This window comes from Protopterus annectens, chromosome 14.part0 (assembly GCF_019279795.1).
Source record: "Protopterus annectens isolate FY-2018-M chromosome 14.part0, PAN1.0, whole genome shotgun sequence".
Lineage (NCBI taxonomy): Eukaryota > Metazoa > Chordata > Ceratodontiformes > Protopteridae > Protopterus > Protopterus annectens.
Genome location: NC_056748.1, coordinates 806,723,468 through 806,743,064, shown reverse-complemented (window position 1 = coordinate 806,743,064; position 19,597 = coordinate 806,723,468). Strand labels below are relative to the sequence as shown.

General features: G+C 42.3%; 1 protein-coding gene across 1 annotated transcript in view; it reads left to right on the top strand.

The window, feature by feature from the left end:
• ARL3 (ADP ribosylation factor like GTPase 3) overlaps positions 1 to 19,123 on the top strand; it is a 528,266-nt gene extending 509,143 nt beyond the window's left edge. The window contains exon 6 of the mRNA XM_044056550.1: positions 17,202 to 19,123. Coding sequence (XP_043912485.1) covers positions 17,202 to 17,249 — 48 coding nt within the window. The 3' untranslated portion in view covers positions 17,250 to 19,123. The remainder of the gene's footprint in view (positions 1 to 17,201) is intronic.
• Positions 19,124 to 19,597: the final 474 nt, after the last annotated feature.

Genomic DNA, 19,597 nt, shown 5'->3' with positions numbered 1-19,597 from the left:
GTGCTCTCTGCAGCTTTGAACCAGGTCTCTGTCACTGTACAAATGTTGATGTTCTCCATTTTAAGGAGTGCCTCAAGTGAGTGCATTTTGAGGTTTAGACTTCCAGCATTGAGTAGCATTACCCTCAGATTTTGCTTACTTGTACGGTGGTGAATTTGTCATTTGAACCTTGCCTAAAAAGGCACTATAGGGGTGGCAAGAGCCTTTGCCAGTATCCGGAATCCCAAGGGTGACAGGTGCAGGCCATCTCTGGCAAAACATTGTGGTCTGTCGATCATGTCATCCCAGGCAGACAGATACTGGATTCCCTTAAAATTACACCAGAAGCTTAGCCAATTGTTGAAGTCACTCATTTTGTCCTTGTACTGTGGTATCGTTCTGGGTGATGACAGGATGCTACTCAGGGCTAGGGCATACCTGCCTGGCCTACAAGATCAGGGAGCTTCTCCGTGTATCTTTTCATGTAGTCCAGGGAGGTACATCTCAGGTCATTCACACCAACATGGACAATGACAGAGTCATATTTGTACTTGTGGAGTGACCTGAGTGCGTGCGTTATGTGGCAGATCCTGGCACCAGACGGGCAGCTGACGGTAACTTTCTCCTTGTTTAGCCTGATGAGTGGAACATCAGTGTGCCTGACTATAGAGTCCCATATGACTAGAGTGTAGGGTACATTATGCCTTATGGGCTGTAGTTGAGTGGCATACTGAGTATGTGGGCTATGTGTCATTTAGGTTGTGTTGGGGGGGGGTGGTTGCTTGCATTTCTGCTTTGGAGGTCTCGGTTGTTTGGGCAGATTTTTATTGAGAGCCTCCGCAAATGTAGGCATGTGTTTTGTGCTTGTGTGTGTGTGTTTTGGTGGTGTAGGTTTTGAGGGACTATGTGATATTTGGTGAGGTGCAAATGTTTACCTTCTCCTCTTGACTGTCTAGTCCAGTCTTCGGTGAAGAGAGCTTTGCTTCCAGTTTGGCTATATAAGTACATCTCTCACACGTTGTAGTGTTGGGTAGTAGGAGGACAGGGTTGTCTGTCTACATGAGGCAATTGCTGCATTGCCCCAAGATGCCCAGATTCATCGTGTGGACAGGAGAAAACACCAGGAGCTGACCTTTAGACATGCCTGGATAGGTGCTTATTTATTAAGTGCTAAAAACTGTTTTCCTTTAGACAAGTGAGGAAAGCTGAGTGCTGTAGTAATTTGTAGCTTCTTTCGTGCTTACAACGAGTTCTGAACAAGTGCTGAGCTCAAAGAAACAGATTTGAGTGCTAAAACTAAAAAGCTGGCTAGTTGTAAGGGAAAATTTGAAGAGCAGACTTTATGGCGCTGGGAATAGTTTAACCCTAGTTAAGGGGGGATGGGGCTCAGGAGCTTACAAACAGTCCTGGATACAGCAAATCTGTATCTAGACTAGACTTGTTACAGGAAAGGGGGAAACAAGCTTAGAATTTTTTTTTCACTAAAGTGGAAATGGAGAAAGCTGGAACAGAAGTTAATTCAAGGTTAAGAATCTGAGTGGGGTGGCTTTCACAAATGGTTCTCTCTCTATAAGATTGAATGAACTATTGACACTAGACTGGGAGGACTGTCCCACATCAAATATACAGTATGTGCAAAGCCACCAAGTATAAGAACACCACAATAGGGACGGGGGTGGGGAAACTAAAACTATTACAGCTACTAGCTGTAGCCAATAAATGAAAGTTTTAAACAGATCAAGGAGCAAGCAGACGCTAGAGAATGATTTTAACTGCAAGCAGACTAGACTAGAACACACAAACCTCAAAAAATCAAAAATGCACAGAAAAGCATGGATAGAGCACTCACAAACAGAAATTACAACTATCAGATTTGATAACGTCTAGGGTGTGGAAGGAGCAGGACACCATAGAGCCAATACCCAAGCATCTGGATAAGGTCTTAAGCCCCCCCACAGACAAATTACACTGGCACAAGGGGTCCCCTGTAGATGCTATGCTGGTGGTGGCAGCCACCAAGAAGGAACTCACCCAGGAGAGTTCCACGGTCCATCTGCCCGACCGAGAGATGAGAACGTTGGATAGTTTTGGAAAGTGAGTTTATGCTTCAGTGACCTTCTGCATGAGGGCGCTGAACTACATGGCGCACATTATTCGACTCCAGAGGGATCTGGTCAAGGAAGTCAGAGTTGACCCTGGGGTCCATGTCGGAAGAGGACAGGAAGATGTTCGATGTACGAATGGCCACCCTAAAATCTGTAGCCAACATGTCTATGCGTTTGCTCTCCCATGCCACAGAGGGAGCCGCATGGGTGGCGGGGTCAGGCGTTGTCATCCGGCGCCATGCCTGGCTCTGCTTATTTCAGTTCTCAGAGCCTTTCAAGGCATCTTTTTTCCAACACCCCTTATGATGGTTCTTCCCGTTTTGGGAAGATGGTCAGAGAGACTTCGGTCCAGAGCGAGAAGGATAGGAAGACACTATCTGCTGTCCGGGTCCGCATCTCACTGCCTCAAAGGTCGTTTTCCAGGAAACAGCAAGGCCAGAAGAAGATGTGGTTCCCGTAAGTCTCAGGTGTTTTCCTGGGGCGCTCAGGAAAATGCCTTCCCCCAGAGGTAGAGGGGGATATGATAGACACCACCCTAGAGGCAGAGGGGGTCCTAGGAATTTTGGGTCCCGAGAACCCTTCTCAGATAAACATGGACAGCAACCCTGAGGGGCTGCCCGGCTGTCTGACTCTGGAGGCAGTCAGGGGCAGTCTGTCTCTTCATGGGAGTCCATCACTACAGATCAGTGGGTGCTGCGAGTCATATCCAGAGGATATTTTGTTTCCTTCAAGGATCTTCCTCCCATCCAACAAAGCCCTCCTGGACGTCCCACCCAGGCAGCGGGAGGAAGCAACAGTGCAGGTAAACGTATTGCTAAGAAAATGAGTCATCCAACCGGTCCCCCCAGACCAGTCCAGATCCTGGGTTTATTCCAGGTTCATTTTAGTGCCAAAAAAGACGGGGGACCTCAGACCAATATTGGATCTATCCCAATTGAACCTGTCAGTAACCAAGACAAAATTCCTGATGGTCATGATTCAGTCTATCCTGCCTTATCTGCAGGACAGAGACTGGATGTGTTCGATCGACCTCCAGGATGCATACTATCACATCAAGATTCAAAGGCACTCCCGGAGGTTCATTCACTTTCAGCTGGGAGCCAGTCATTATCAATTCTGGGCCCTTCCATTTGGTGTAACCACAGCCCCCCCAGTTGTTTACCAAGGTAATGGCAGTAGTAGTGGCTCACCTGAGGCTTCAAGGCATTCAGGTCTTTCCGTACCTGGACGATTGGCTCTTTATCACCCCCTCAGAGCATCTACTATGTCAGGCCAGAGGGACTCCTTCCTTCAGCTAGCCAACAAGTTGGGTATTACGATATCAATATGAGCAAGTCTGCTCTACTCGGTTCAGATTCTATTTTTCATTGGTTCACAGCTGGACACATTGCAATCGCAGGTGTTCCTCACCTCAGATAGAATATGCACCTTGAGGTTACACGTCTTGCACATTCTTCAGACTCATTTACCAACAGCCAAAGCAGTGTTAAGAGCTCTAGGTTCTATGGCTGCCACGATAAATCTTCTCCCCATGGCTCGCCTTCATATGAAGGTACTGTAGTGGACACTGGCAGTTCAGTGGAATCTGTTAGACCTTCCTTTGTCTTTTCCAGTGAGAATTTCAAAAGTGTGCAGGGACTCCCTTTGGTGGTGGATTCAGTCCCTGGATCTCCTCAAGGGACATCCTTTTTAACCTCCTTTACCCCAAATCATGGTACCACAGATGCCTCCCTACTGGGGGGGGGGGACAGTCCAAGGCACGTGGTCCCCTTCCCAGACATATCTGCACATCAGTGTTGTAAAGATGAGAGCAGTTCTTGTGTTGCAGGCCCTCACTGCTCATCTTCCTCTGGGAATGATTGCAATTCAGATGGACAACATGTTAGTGGTCTGGTGTATCAACAAATGGGGGGGGCAGATCTTATCCCTTATGTCGAGAGGCCATGAGAGTGTGGGAATGTGCGATCTCCACCGGCCATTTTCTGGTGGCACCGCACATTCCCGGGACGGTCCAGCATTTTAACTGACAGGCTCAGAAGATCTGTCCTGATGCCTTATGGGTGGTCTCTGAAGCCTTCCGTAGCAGAACAGATCTTCCTAGAATGGGGTTGTCCTTGCTGCGATCTCTTCACATCTCCTTCCAATGCGAAATGCAGCGAGTTTTTCTTTCTGAACCCCCTGCTGGGGGAAGCCCCCAGAGATGCTCTGATTCATGCTTGGCCTCCCAGGCTTCTTTATGCATATTCTCCTCTTCCCCTCATGTCAAAGTTTCTATAGAAAGCTCGTAGGCTGGGGAGCACTGTGATCCTCATCACCCCATTCTGGCTTCGACAGGTTTGGTTTTCCTTACTCAGGTCTCTTCTAGTTATTCCACCATGGACCTTGGATCTGGTCCCAGATCTGCTTTCACATCCCTCGGGGATTCCTCATCCAGGTCTGGGCAATCTGAAGCTCACTGCTTGGCTGCTTCGGTTTCCATGATTCTTAGGATTCCCGGCCTGTCATCTCCTGTTAAGTCCAGTCTGGTGGCGGCTCATAAATCATCCACCAGAAAAGTTTATCGCAGTAAATGGAAACGTTTTTCTATATGGGCCATTCAGAGTTCTTTGGACCCTTTCATTGCACCACTTTCGGCGGTTTTAGATTTTCTAGCTAGCATTTTTCATCAGGGCACTAGTTCTCAATGGTGAAAGTCCAACTAGCCACCATGTCTAATTTTCATGTTGGGATAGACATGTCTTCTTTAGCTTCTTCTAAACTTTGTAAAAGCTTTCTCAAAGGTGCCTTTCTTCTCAGACCCCCGAACTCATTCTCTCCAGAACAGCTCTTTTGAGTGTGTACCTTTAACTCCCAGTGGGCATGGCTTCAGCCTTTAAAAAATTAAGTTATCACCTTACAGTTCTAACAAATAGTCATTGACAGAGGTCAAATATCAATAGAATTGTGTTTGCCATCATGTATGCTTCAAGATAAAATATTCTGATACCTTGTATGTAGCATGGTTTTGGAATTATTAATGCAAATATGAACAAGCATTATTTGACGCCTAGAGGCGCAGTAGGAGGTAACTGCAGATGCACCTGGAGACGTCACTCGGATGTAATGAGTTGGACCCCATTCCTCTGTGGGACCTGACTTTGTTGTTGCAAGCATTGGTTTCTCCTCCCTTTGAGCCTGCGGCATCTGTGGATCTACAATTTTTGACCTGGAAAACTGCCTTCTTGTTGCCATCACGTCTGCCAGAAGGATGTCGTAGCTTCAAGCTCTTTTTATCAAAGTCCCTTATATGATCTTTCACAAGGATAGAGTGTCGCTACGCACTAACCCATCCTTCCTTCCCAAGGTAGCTTCAGAGGCCAATATTAATCAGATTATTAATTTACCAGTATTTTTTACAAACTACAAGAACAAAGGGGAATACAAATTACATTTACTGGACATACATAGGCAGTTGAGGTTTTATCTGCACAGGACTAAACCTTCCCTCAAGTCTGATCAGCTTTTTGTATCCTTTGCCAAGCCCTTCTTAGGTAAACCTGTCTCAAAAGTGACTATTGCTCGCTGGATTTCACAATGCATTGGCTGGGCTTACTCGGATAGAGGTTTGTCTCTTCCAGGAGGAGTGAAGGCTCATTCAACCCGATCTATGGCTGTCAGCAGCCTTTTGGACTAGAGTCTCTTTGGATGACATTTGTTCAGCTGCTACTTGGGCCTCATCTCACACTTTTATTTCTCATTATAAATTGGATTTGGTCTCTAGGAGTATAGCATCCTTTGGTTCTGTGGTGCTCCGGAATATCCTTCCATGAGGGCTTTCCTAGAGTTTGGTAGCTGGGGACTCTGTCCCACAGGTTGAAGAGCAAATGAAATAAACTACTTCAGATAAAGAAGTTATGTACTCACCATAACATTCCATCTGAGTAGTTCTACTTCATTTGTCTTCAGACGTTCCCCCCCACTTCCCCCTAACCTTATCCTTTGGGATATGACATGTCCTTTGTACCGGACAGTTATTGCTGGGATCTTTAGTTCTGTCAGGTCTAAAGTTCTTTTGTAATGTTTGCATTGGAGGATAAGGTGTTATCTGGTCAGGTATCTGATACCTGTTAGGCAGCAAACTCAATTTAAAGGGAGAAGGGAGACAGGGGCATTTTGGGTAAGGGGAGGAGCGTGGAGCTCAGAGCTGTAGCTGGAAAATGCGGCCGTGTTGGATCCGATGTGGATCCAAGGACCCACAGGTTGAAGACAAATAAAGTAGAACCACTGCGATGGAACGTTATGGTGAGTACATAACTTCTGTTTTTGTAACATACCAAGCAAACTTTATCAGTGGCAATATTTTACATTTATCAGTGGTGCTAACATGTCTGTCAATTTACTTTTAGTATATTGACCCTCAGGATGTAGCCAAAATGTAAAGTTCCAATGTTTATTTCCTTCTGGTTTAGCTATGGGTTGTCTGATCCAGCTGGATCCAACTTTCACATCGAATCTACCTATAATTCCCTGAACTCCACCTCAGTATCTAAGATCTTATTTGCCACCTGAAGCATTTGGTCGCACTTTTGAGGGCTGTCATCTTGTGTATCCTTTCTGTGATATTTGCAAGTAGTTAACCTTTATGCCTTCTTTATCAAGAAAAATTCTTCTCTGTAGTGTCTATTATAGTTAGATTAGGATAGTTAGAACTTTTATAGTTTACGTAGAGTGTTATGATTTTTAGAAACATTAGATCATATCTGTACTTAGTATATTGTTAGAGTTTATCTTTTTGTAGTGTTAAGATAGTTAGAGCTTTTTTGTTAAAGTGTACTGTGTTTCTGTATATTAGCTATGGCATAATGTTTTTTTCATTGGGCTCTGTCATAGATACTGATAGTGTTAGGGGTTTAGCCATAGTTTGCTGTATGTCTGGGTGTGTTTTGTATGTTTAGTAATGACTGATGGTCAAGGCTTTAAGAAATGTACGGAGTGTAGGCACAAGCTGCCGCCCCAAGACCCACACACACAAGTTGAGTTTATTGTTTAGGTGCTGCTCACCTTGACACTCCATTTCAAGCTTGTGCTTCTTTTATTTTCCATGCATTGCAGACTAGAAGAAAGAAACTTTTAGTAAAGGGACTCCTCCCTTCCCAGACGACTTCCCTTCTACTTCCTCTGCAGCCTGTTTGCCCCATACAAAGGATATGATAGACAAAGAGAAGACTAACAAGGAAACAGAAATCAGAAGAAAAGAAAGGAAAAAAATCTAACTCTAAGAAGTCTGCAAGTGTTCCCAGATCTGACATTAGTTTTGGCATCTGATCCCAAGGTGCCAAGACTTTCAGAGCAAACTATTTCTCTGCTCTGTACATGTCCTGCTGGTAGGATTCTCCCTGGATCCAGTAAGTCCCAGTCTGCATTCACCTGTCTTTCAGGAGTTAAGGTACTCCACCACTGGTGGCATTGTCATGGTCCTCGAGAAGTCTGACCTAAAAGGATGCTGTTAGAGTGATAAAGTTTCATGGGATGTACAGTCTTCTGGGAACTGGACCATCTACCCACCCTTTGTTTCTTTTCTGGAACTGATCTGTCGTTTGGCACTAGTTGTCTTGGGCCCAATCTCTTCTGGAGATCCTTTGACATAGCCATTAAGTCAATTGTCTTCAACTCTGACAGGTTCTCCTCTTCTTTTAGGTCTTCTATGTTTGGATCTGGAAGAAGTCTGAGCCAAAGTTTTGGCACCTCAACTCCAAGGGATGGTTCAACTCTGAAGCTTTAGAAGCCATCTCTTCACCGTGATGCTACAACACTCAATAACTCAGCACTGAGGTCTGCCTTGGGCCCTTTGTTTCTGAGGTTTCCTTTCTGTCCAAAGACAGTTGGGTGCTGGCAGAGCCAGTGGCATCCTCAGCTTTCAAGTCATTGAAGCAGGTCCTTTCAGTGCCTAGGGAAAAGACACTTTCATCCAGGTCAGATCCAGCCAACCCCTGACTGGAATCAGCTTCTGCTTCTCACCCTTCTATCAGACAGGGACAGTCAGTTCTACAGGCTTCTCACGCAACCTGCTATGTAAACTCCCAGTATAATTCTGAACCTTCTGATCCTCCACCACAAAAGGTTTACAGAAAACAGACATGCAAATAAGTTCTTAGGTTCTTCCCAGAGACCATCACCAAACATATGGACTTAGATGAAGGAGAAGACTCCCCTAGATCCCACTCTTAGGATGTCACCTTTGGCAGGATCCTTGAATTGATGAAACAGACAGGGGGGATAGTCCACACACAGTCCCTCCCCAGAGAAGTTCATGTTCCTGGAAGCCTTTGGTTCCGGCTCATCTTCATCCTGAGTGGTACTGCCGGTCAACCCACTCATTGATGGCTCAGCGGGCATGGAAAGACCCCATCCCTAAGAAATGCACAGGATTCGTTCAGCACCCAGAGACAGGAAACATTGGAGCAAAGGTCCACTGGTGGATGTAGTGGTTGTAGCAGCAGCCACAATGAAGGAATTGTCTGACGAAAGTTCCTGTTTTTATCCCTACTAATAGTTTTTAGAGCTATGGACCATTTTGGGAAATGTTCATATGCTTCAAAGACCTTTGCACTCAGAGCACTTATCAAGTCACCAGTCAGTTGACTGAGGAGATTTTCAAGTCGTTGTGTGGTGTTGTACTTGTGGATGTTCAAAAGACAGTGGTTTCTCAGCTTTCCATCTCCAGTCAGCATCCAACGTGGCCATGCGACTGCTTTCCAATGCACCTTATAGCACAGCAAGGGCTGCAGGCCCTGGCATTACCATTTGTCAACATGCCTGTATGTGCTTATGCAATTTTGTAAAAAGCTTCAGGACTTTTCATCAGTATCCCTTTTGTTGGGTCCACCATTTTTGGACCCAAAGTAAAAGAAATGCTGTCTAGTAGTCAACAGGATGGGAAGGCGCTCTTTGCATAGGCATCTTCTCCACACCTCTAAGATCCTACTCTAGGAATTAGTGGGCTGGGAAGAAGATGTGGTTTAGAAAGCCACAGAGTTCTTAACAGGAAACTCCTGGCGATAGACCCCCCTCATGGCAGAGGAGGTGTTAACAATAATGGACATCACCGGGATCTGATGTCTTTTTCATCTGTTACTCAGCCGATGGGGTCTCTGATCACAGCTCACTTGAGACTGCTAGGATTCTGGGTGTTTCCGTATCTCAACAACTGGCTCCTGCTCCCACCAAGCTTCTACTCATTTAAGCCAGGGACTACTTGCTTCAACTATGTCTTCAACTGGGCATCACATTGAACGACACCAAGTCTCAGTTCTCCCTCACTCGAGTCCTGGTGTTTATTGGTGCTCTGTTGGATACGTTAACACAGATTGCAAGCTGTACTAGAGACCAGAATAAACTGCTTACAGAGTCAAGCATCACACATTCTCTCTCTTCCTTCCCCGCCAGCAAGGTTGGTGTTATAACTCCTTGGATCTGTGGCAGCTTCCATAATTCTATTACCTCTAGCAAGGTATTATATGAGAGTACTGCAATGGATGCTTGCAGTGCAGTGGTGAATACAACAACACCCCCTGTTTACACCAATACAGCTTGTCAGGATTTGCAGGGAACACACAGCCTGGTGGATCACTACAAAAGAAGTTTCTTAGGAACACCTTTTTATTCTTTCACCACCTAAGTTGACGAAGAATGGTTCCCAACTAGGGTGGGGGGGGGCATTACTTTGGAAGGATGGTCTAAGATATTTGGTCCCAGTTGGTGGGCAATCTACATCAAGGTCCTCAAAATTAGTGCACACCTATTAGCATTGCAGGCATTTCAAGATGTTCTCCCACCAGCGATGATTGCCATCCAGACAGACAATATGCCAGTAGTCTGGTACATCAAAAAAGCAGGGGGGAACCAGATCCTTTCCCCTATGTTGAGAGGCTGAGAGTTTGGCAATGAGTGATCTGTTCTGGCTGCTTCCTTTTGACAACACATGTCCTGTGGAAGTCCATTGCACTAGCAGACAAACCGAGTAGGTCCTTCTTACTCCCTCACAAGTGGTGTCTCAACCCTGTGGTGGTAGAAACAATTTTTTGTCAGTGGGGCCATCCATGCTTTGATCTCGTCACTTCTCCTCTCAATTCCAAGTGCAGCCGGTACTTTGCTGGCCAGGGGAGGAGTCTCCAAGAGACTGTTATTCATGATTAACACCATGGGCTCCTATACACATTTCCTTCTACTCGTCTAATTCCCACATTTCTTCGGAAAGCGTCTCACTAGAAGAGCAAAGTAATTCTCATTGCCCCATTCTGGCCTCCACAAATATGATTTCCCTTTCTGTGGCCTTATCTAGTTCACCCCTCCCCCCTTGGGTGTTGGATACAACCTGGGATCTCCTGTCACTTCCATCAGGAATGGCTCATCTGGCCAGTCAGACCCTCAAACTGACCGCAAGGTTTCTCCACTTTCAATGATATGACTAGACAGTCCATGTTTTCTTCCCCAGTTTGTCACATCCTCATATCCTCTCAGAAGGACTCTGGTAAGAAGGTATACAAGAGCAAATGGAAAAGATTCTGTCTTTGAGCTGTCCAGAGGTAATTAGATTCCTTTTTGACACCTATTCCAGCTATCCTAGACATTCTTGCTTCCATATTTAACAGTGGAACTAGATACTGTACTACAAAGACCCAACTTGCAGCAGTCTCATATTTCCATGTAGGAGATAACCATTCGTCTTTGGCATCGACTATGCAAAACCTTTCTCAAAGGTACCTTTTTACTCTGACCGCCTATTAAAGATCCTACTCCTCCACGGGATTTAACAGTAGTTCTTCAAACCCTGACTCTGTCCACCTTTTGAACCAGCCAGCTGCCAAGGAGGACTTGAAGTCTTTGTCTTGGGAAAACTGTTTTTGTGGTTGCGATCACATCAGTCAAATGGGTCTCAGAACTCCAGGCTTTCTCTTCTAAGCCACCATATCTGATCTTTCGCAAGGATAGAGTGTTTCTCCATCCTAATCCTTCCTTTATACCTAAGGTGGCTTCAGAAACCACTATGTCAGTCCATCAACATTCCTGTTTTCTTTCCAATTTTTTCCAGCAAAGGAGAATGTATGCTGCGTCTTTTGGATGTCCATAGCTTAGATTTTATCTCCGTAGAACCAAATATATTTCATAAAATCAAACAAATTTCTTTGTTTTCCAGTGCCAAGTTGGGCAAATCAGTTTCAAAAAAGTGACTTTAGCCAGATGGCTCACTGATTACAATTCATTTGTCTGTAAGAAGAGATTGACACACTCTAAACCTTACAAGGCTCATTCCACTAGATCTCTGGCCACAACCTCAGCTTTCTGGTCCAGAACTTCCATAGATGACATTGTGCAGCTGCCATTTGGTCTAATACTCTTACCTTCATTGCTCACTACAAATTGGACCTTGTCTAGAAACAGGGCAACATTTGGCTCCTCTGTACTCTGGAATATCCTTCCTTAAGGACCACTGTGGGGTTTCTTTAGCTAGGGACTCTGCCCCATCAGATGAAGAATGGACAAGAAAGACAACATCAGATACAAAAGTTATGTACTCACCATAGCTCTTGATCTGTGTTATCTCTTTTCGTCCTTCCTCAGCCTCCCTCCAACCCCCTTTCAGTTTGGAAGTTTTTATTTTCTGGTCTCTTTGTCTGACCTGTAGTGTGTCATGTTGCCTGCCTTTTAATGAGCTCCAGTCTTTTGTATTCATTCCTTCCTTCTCTTGTTGCAGTCTAGCTAAAATTTCTCACTTGTGTGCTACTGCCAATGTTATAGGCTGTATAAAGGGCAAACTCAGTCTGAGGGAATTCAGGCTAAAGAGGAGGATTATGACTGAGGGGATTTGCTCAGGCTACGGAGCCCAAGTCTAGAAATGGCCGAAGTCTGATTCAAGACCCTTTCAGTTGAAGAAGGGTGAAAACAGACTTATGGTGAGTCCATAACTTGTTTTTCATGGGCTATATACTAAAAATGGGTCCCCTTCATATAGTCAACTTACCATTTCGTAGACTTTGATATCATCGAGATGACAGTCGAAAGTTTGAAAACACAAACACCTGGAACATCGTATTTTCTCTCTTGGTAAGTAACCACTTGGCCACCCTGATGAACTTTGCCCTTTTATCCACTGTTGTGTGATTTCGGAGTTGGTATATTTAGTTTGGGGGTTGGGGGGGGTGAACATTGGCGGGTTTAATTTTGTTACGTTTCTGTTTTATTTTTACCTGGAAAGAAACTGCGATGCTCTGGGTGTAAGTGTTTTTAAATTTTCGACACTGTCATCTTATTGACATGAAAGTCGATGAAATGGTAAGTCGACTGTATGAAGTAGACCCACCAAAAAGCCCTTTCAACTCCCCTGAAGGGTTGCCCAACTGCTGCACTCTGGAGGCAGTCATGGGCACTTATCTCTGCACCCACAAGCCTGAAGAAACATAACCACAGACTTTTAGGTGTTAAACATAATTTCCAGAGGTTATTCTATACCATTTTCCCTCCCCTCAGTCAAAAAAGAAGAAAGTTCCTGATGTTCCACTCAGTGGGAACTCGCAGCAAAAGTTTCCAAGCTGCTAAGAAAACTGTTCATTCAACTGATCCCCAAAGATTAGCTGTAATCTGGCGCCTAGCCAAGGTTCTGTTTAGTACCCAAGAAAGAAGGGAACCTCAGACCCATTCTGGACCTGAGCCATTTGAATCCATATGTCAAGCAAACAAAATTCCGAATGCCCACACTTTAGTCTGTTTTGCTTCTACTGAGTAAGGCGATTGGATGTGATCCATAGATATTAAGGGCGTATACGATCATGTGAAGCTAGAGAAACATTCGAGGAGATTTCTCATTTTCCATCTAGGAACCGGTCATTATCAGTTCAAAGCCCTGGCGTTTGGCTTCATTACAGCCCCAGGGTGGTCACTAAGGTTATGGCAGTGGTAACAGCACATCTGTACCTAGTACGGATCTAGGTTTTCCCATACCCTGAAGATTGACTCCTGACTGCCTTAAACAACAACCTGTTATCACATCATCAGGACTTCCTTCTCCAACTGATGCAGGATCTAGGCATCACAGGCAATATGACCAAAAGCCAGCTTACACCATCTGAACAGATAGTTTATCAGATGGCACCTGAATATAAGCTTACAGATTGCCCAACTTCCAAACTCCATGGTGTTTTGCCTCTGCCTCACTGCAACTCTAGTTCATCATCCCTGTCCACCAGCAAGGCTAATCCTTTGCCTATTGGGTGTAATGACTTCCATGATCCTCATGGTTTCATCCATTGGCCAGAGCTTCCATGAGGGTCCTTCATTGGATTTTAGTGGTACAGTGGTCCCAAAGGTTTCACCTGCTTCATGCCAAAGTAAGGCTTACTCAAATTTGCAGGCAGCTCATATTCTGGTGGATAATGTCTCGTCCTGCTGTAGACCGGGTATCCATTCCTTATGGACTCCCCTGTGGCAGTAGTGATGACAGATGCTTCACTTCGTATGGGGTTTAGAGTTGCCTCTGGTTTGCATAACGAGCATGTTTAAAGTAAAATGAGCACAAGAAAAGTATAATGAGCATGATATGAGGTCAAATGGGCATAACGAGTACAATAAAAGGGCAAAATAAGTATAGAAAAGCAAGGCAACTGCATGTTTTTTACTAAACAACCATGTTTTGAAATGAAGCTACTATTTCGCATTGACTGAAGCCATTCAAAGCATAACTAGAGTTGTTAAAAGTATCTCAGAGTGTGCAAAGTGTTTGCAGTGTGTGTGCTTTATTGCAGTGCTTTTATTCCGAAGAATTTACTGTGTGCAGAGTACAGTTATGTCATAAAGTGTAAAAACTGTAAAATACAAAGATGAAGCTTCTGATAAATCCAGTGGAAATAAATCCAACAAAGCTTAAAACAATAAATCCACCGGAACCAATAAGCACAATAAATATTTATTCAAAGCGGAACTTCACAGTTTCACTAAAATAGCTTCTTCGGGCATAAAAATCAGAGACTCACTACAGCATTATATACAATGCTATAAAATCACATGATTCATTAAACCATTTGTTGCCAATGTTGTAATAAAGGTTTTAAAGAGACACATTCATTTAAACCTGGTAAAATGTGTGCTTTTAGTATCAATATCCATTTGTATTCTTCTAACTGTGTCTGCTATATCAAATCACCCCCACGTAGAGATAATAGGCCTTGCATTGCTGACATAGACAAATGGACCAGGTTTCTTGTGTCACAGTTCCCATAAACATCATAAAACAACTTATTCATGACATGATACATAAACGTTCTACATACTAAAATACCTGAACAGTGTACACATTTATTGCAACAAAAAGTTCCTTTTTTATCTGTATAAAAACCCTTATTGCATTTAGGCTGTTCTCTGTAACATAGTTTTTGTTTCAAATTATCACACTTTTTATAACCAAAATTTAGGTTCTGTTCCTATTTTATCCCTAAGTTCCATAGTTGTAGTTATAATAGACCAAGGTTTCCTTATAATCTGCTTAACCATCTCTGTATTCTGACTATAGGTAAATATACACAGAGTGGGATTCTTATTCCCTCTCTGAGATTGGAATACTGTTCGGTGTATGGTCAGAGTAAGTAGGTCTAACTTCAGTATTTCTCATCTGAATGAAATGTTCTTTAATATACAAGGCTTTATTATGATTATAGCCCCTATTGGTAAAATCTGTAACAGTGTTATTCAGCTGTGCTACCATTTGTGTATCATCTGTATGCAATTTAGATGTACTGATTGATCTAATTTCCTATAATATTATTAAAAGTAAACAGAGGGATGCATACTTGTGCGATGCAAATAGGTATTTCTTTTTACTGGTTTCCTATGCAGGCTTGTTCCTGTCTTACCATCTACCATTTTAAAGAGAGAAATATCAAGAAAATCTATACATTGAGAAAAACACTTTTCCTTAAACCTCAAAAAGCTGGTGCAGGTATTAATGCATTCATAAAACAAGTCAAATTCTTGCAAGGAACCATTCCAAATAAGGAAAAGGTCATCCACAAACCTGTGATAGTAACTAATATGGGACATATATTTGTTGTGGGTGGTGGACAACACATATACTCTGGCCATACACCTAGTAGTATTCTATCTCTAAGAATTCTAGAGAAAACTGTAGGTGTTTCATTTACTGATCCCCGCGAGAAGGCATACAGCCATAGCATAATGCCACTGCTGCATATTCTGACTTGTTTAGCAAACTGTTTAAGCAAGAATTTCAGCTATTTACCCCCTAAGGTGCATCTTGCAGAAGTCTCTGACTTGCATCAAGGACAAGCATCTGCATACACTGCCCACCACCAATGTGAGTATGGCCTTCTTCAAAAGAACCTTTTAATTAAAATACCCCCTTCTCAATAGCTTCTGTACCTTCCCGGAGCCTATATTTCATCCTGGAGGCACTAACCAATATCCTCTTCAAGTGTACCTCCCTGTGGACCTCAAATGTCTGCCTTGGAAGTTGTTTTCAAGTGCCAATTACATAGTTGAGAAAATTTTCACAACAGCTGCAAGCCTTTTCAATTAACTTCCATAACCCTTTCTATGCCAAAAGTATCTGCAAAGACAAGGTAGATCAGGCCAGCATCTTAACTGTTTTAACCAACTATCAGAAGAACAAAGGGAACTGCATCTTGCAATATTCAACATATGTAGAGTGGCAGATATTAAATACTGATCAGCTCTTTGTTTTGTTTGATCCACAAAGGAAAGATTTGCATGTTTCCTTACCCAGATGGATCTCTGACATTATCAAATACTGCTATGCATTGGCAAGCTTCAGATTCCTATTCTGTGAGGGCTCTGACCACATTGGCTGCCCTCCACAGAAATGCCTTGATAATGATATTTATGTAACAATCACTTTTTCCAGTGGCTTTGTTAAACATTACACGTTAGATATTGCTTCCAGGACACATCTGTCCTTTGGCACTGTGGCTGTTAAGAAATACTTGTCTAATCAGGTCCACCCAGGTGAATAGCTGGGAATTCGGACCTAGAGGTATCAAAGGTGGATCACTTCTTACCAGATATGAAATGTATGCATTTACCATAATGTTAGCTTTGCAAGAAGTGCTCCTGTGTTCTGTATTACTTTTCCATCCCCAGACAGGGTCTGAGACGTGCAGCCAGTTACTTCCCCTTCTCCCGTATGAGCAACATCCACTGACTGCCACCTGCTTTTTTCTTTTACTGCCTTCTTGGTTACTTGCAACACTTATCCTAGGAGCGCAAACCAGTACATAAATAAGAACTAGAGAGGTGGGAGCTCGATAGCATCATGGGAGTGATGAGAAAGGGCAGGATTCTGAGATGTTCAAGATACACAGTTGTCCTAATGCCTGCAGCATGCAATCCTGATTGCTGCCAGAAATGGGCATACATTTCTGTTATGGTAAGTATGTAAATTTCATTTACTCACATCTGAGAGGTCATAATAGGGTTATATCCTGACCAGTGGGATGCAAAGAGGTGTATATGACCAATGAAACAAAATGCCAGCAGATCCTGAATGAAGAAAATGTATGAACCAGGCTTTAAAAGTGTTTTATTTCTAAGTTGCTTTTTGTTAAATCTGTGTTGAAACAGTAGTAAGCATAACATTTAGAAATTAATATTTGTATGTTAAAGGACAAGAACAAGCAGAATGAACTTTGTTTTAGTGGTCTTTTCTCTTAAATTGGCAGGATAGAAAAAATAATTAAAGTTAGCATTGCTGCCTCACATCCCATCATTCTGGAGAACATTTCCTGGTTATCACTGTTTCTTTGTGGAATTTGCATGTTTCCCAGTGGGTTTTATGAGTTTTCCCCCACACCAAAAGCACACTGATTGGCATTTGCTCCTTAAAAGTGTGTGCAGAGTGCTTATGTCTAGCAGTGGACTGGTGTCCCATTCAAATTAATTCTTGCCTTGTGCCCATTGCTTACCCAGATAGCATGCAGGTGTTGGTGATCCTCAGTTAAATAAAGCAAATGTTAAAAAGTAAATGAAGGTACTGAATTACACCAATGCTGCAGTCTTTTCTAGGAATGGTCAAGCCCTTCAAGCTTAAATTAAAATTGTCTTTTTTTTGTGCAGGATGGAATGAATTGGGTTTGCAAAAATGTAAATGCAAAGAAGAAGTAAGTGTTGAAAGCCTCCAAAGAAAAAATGAGAACTGGAGGAGAAGGATCCTGCTTGGCAGACAAACACTAAGTTCCACTATATTTGACCATATCTTCTCCTTCATTGTCTAATTGCGTCTGTGTCAAGGAGGATTCCTGTTGAACATTTTTTAAGATGCAGTATTTATCTTGCATTGAAAAAAAAAAACAGAAATGATGCCCCTCCAAATAGTCTGTTTAAAAACACCCTCTGAGATGCTTTCATATAGTTTCTTGTGAATGAGAAATCAGGAAGTGATCTGTTTCAGATGTTACTTTGTTACAATTTGCAGTAGAACTGCACATTTAATTTAAAAGACAAAACACTTTGTTTTTCATTATCTCAGCGTTGTTACACAATTTCAGTATGTGAAATACTTTTACATCCATCACTTGACTCTGTGTTCCTTTCTTTTATGTGCTATCTGTGATGACATTTGTGTAATTTAAAACGATTGTTAAATTACTTAATTTCTTTGTCTGTACGCAAGGAAGCACACGGTAATGTCACTTGGTTACTGGCATTAGAAATGTCCTGTACTGATTTGTTGAAGGTTTCCACTGCACACTGATAAGTCTTCTGTCCTCTTAAATTATGTACTGCAATGAAAGAAACTTGAGCATTCCAGGTTATATTTTTCTAAGTGGTAGCTGTAATTATTTTGTGTAATTTTCTGTATCTTTGTTGGGAGGAAAATGCTAAACCTGATGAATAATGTTGAGTAGCAGAGAATAATTGTTCCTGTAACTAGAAAGTCAGATCATTCTTTGTAATGACTACCCATTCTGCTGTAGACTTTTTCCTGGATTTTGTACTCTGACTAAAATTGTTGCTCCCCCATTATTAAAAAAAAGAATGTACTAGGCAAAAAGTGACTGGTGAGGAAGCGCCATACAGGTCCTGCTTTCATATTGTCATGACTAAAAAGTGTGTGCGTGCGTGTGTGTGTGTGTGTGTGTGTGTGTGTGTGTGTGTGTGTGTGTGTGTGTGTGTGTGTGTGTATGTATGTATATATATATATATATATATATGTATATATATATATATATATATATATATATATATATATATATATATATATTTCAGGCAAACCACATCCTATTTTATTGTTATAGCTGAGGGCTTTTTTGTTTATTTTATTGTATTTTTAGTATAAAGTTGCAGTGTATGTATCTTTATTGTGATGAAATTAATGTATGCTTTGGGTGTTTTTGCCAGTATTTTGATGTTTGCATTATGAACTTGTCTATATTTTAAATGCACACACACACACACACACACACACACACACACACACACACACACACACACACACACACACACACACACACACACACTTTTCTGCACACTCATAGGTGGAGTATTAGACATGCACATTCACCTACAAGTGGTGTAATTTGTCTGCTGTGCTCTCAAGTTTCATTCACAACACAAATGTTTTGGAAGAAGGAGATGGTTTCTGAAATAGCAACGATAAAAACAGAATGTCATTCTCTGTTTTTCACCAGAAGCAACAACGGTTGGAATGTTCATGTTAAGTAATATGCTCTGTTTACTGCAGCAAAGGGATGCAGGGGTATATGCTCTTTTTCATTCTGTAACATGCAGAGAATTGGCACACTCGTAGCACATATACAAGTAACATTTTATGTAGTTGTGCATCACTGATTAGTTTATTCTAGGCAGGATGTGTTTTTCTGTAGTATTTAATATGCTTCCTCATCACCCTCTTCCTACTTTTTTTTTTAATATTTGAGATATGAAATAAGTAGTATTTAAGCATTCTTCTCACCCCCTCCCATTAATGTTTGTTTCTCCAAGTCTTAAGATTTGAAATAAAAACACTCAAAACATTATTTATACTGTCTTCAATGATGTTTGACCTCCTTGATCTGCCATACAGTTATGGTATATTTCAGTTTACAGCAGTTATTTTAGTCTGTTGACTACTTTCACAATTCAGTTTCTCATTAAATCTTTTTTTAAACACACAGCAGCTGTTAGTGCTAATTAGACTGGGATTGTAGTTCTAACTTCACACTGAGGGCTAAAACTGGCAAACATTTATCTAGCAATGAAAACTTTCCCAGGCCATCTGGCCTGTCCCCCTTACCAGTAGTTCTGTGCTCATCAAGACCCCCTTTTCAACTTTCTTTTGCCATATATATGCATTGCATCAACCATAAAAAAAAAAAAAAACTGCATCAGTCTACCGGTGCCATTTTCTTGTTTTTATGAATGTTCATTAACAAATTTAGCAATATTTTCTTTCCAGTCTTGCCTCCTTTTTTCTTGACAGTACCATACTATAGGTCATTCAGGTGGCCCAG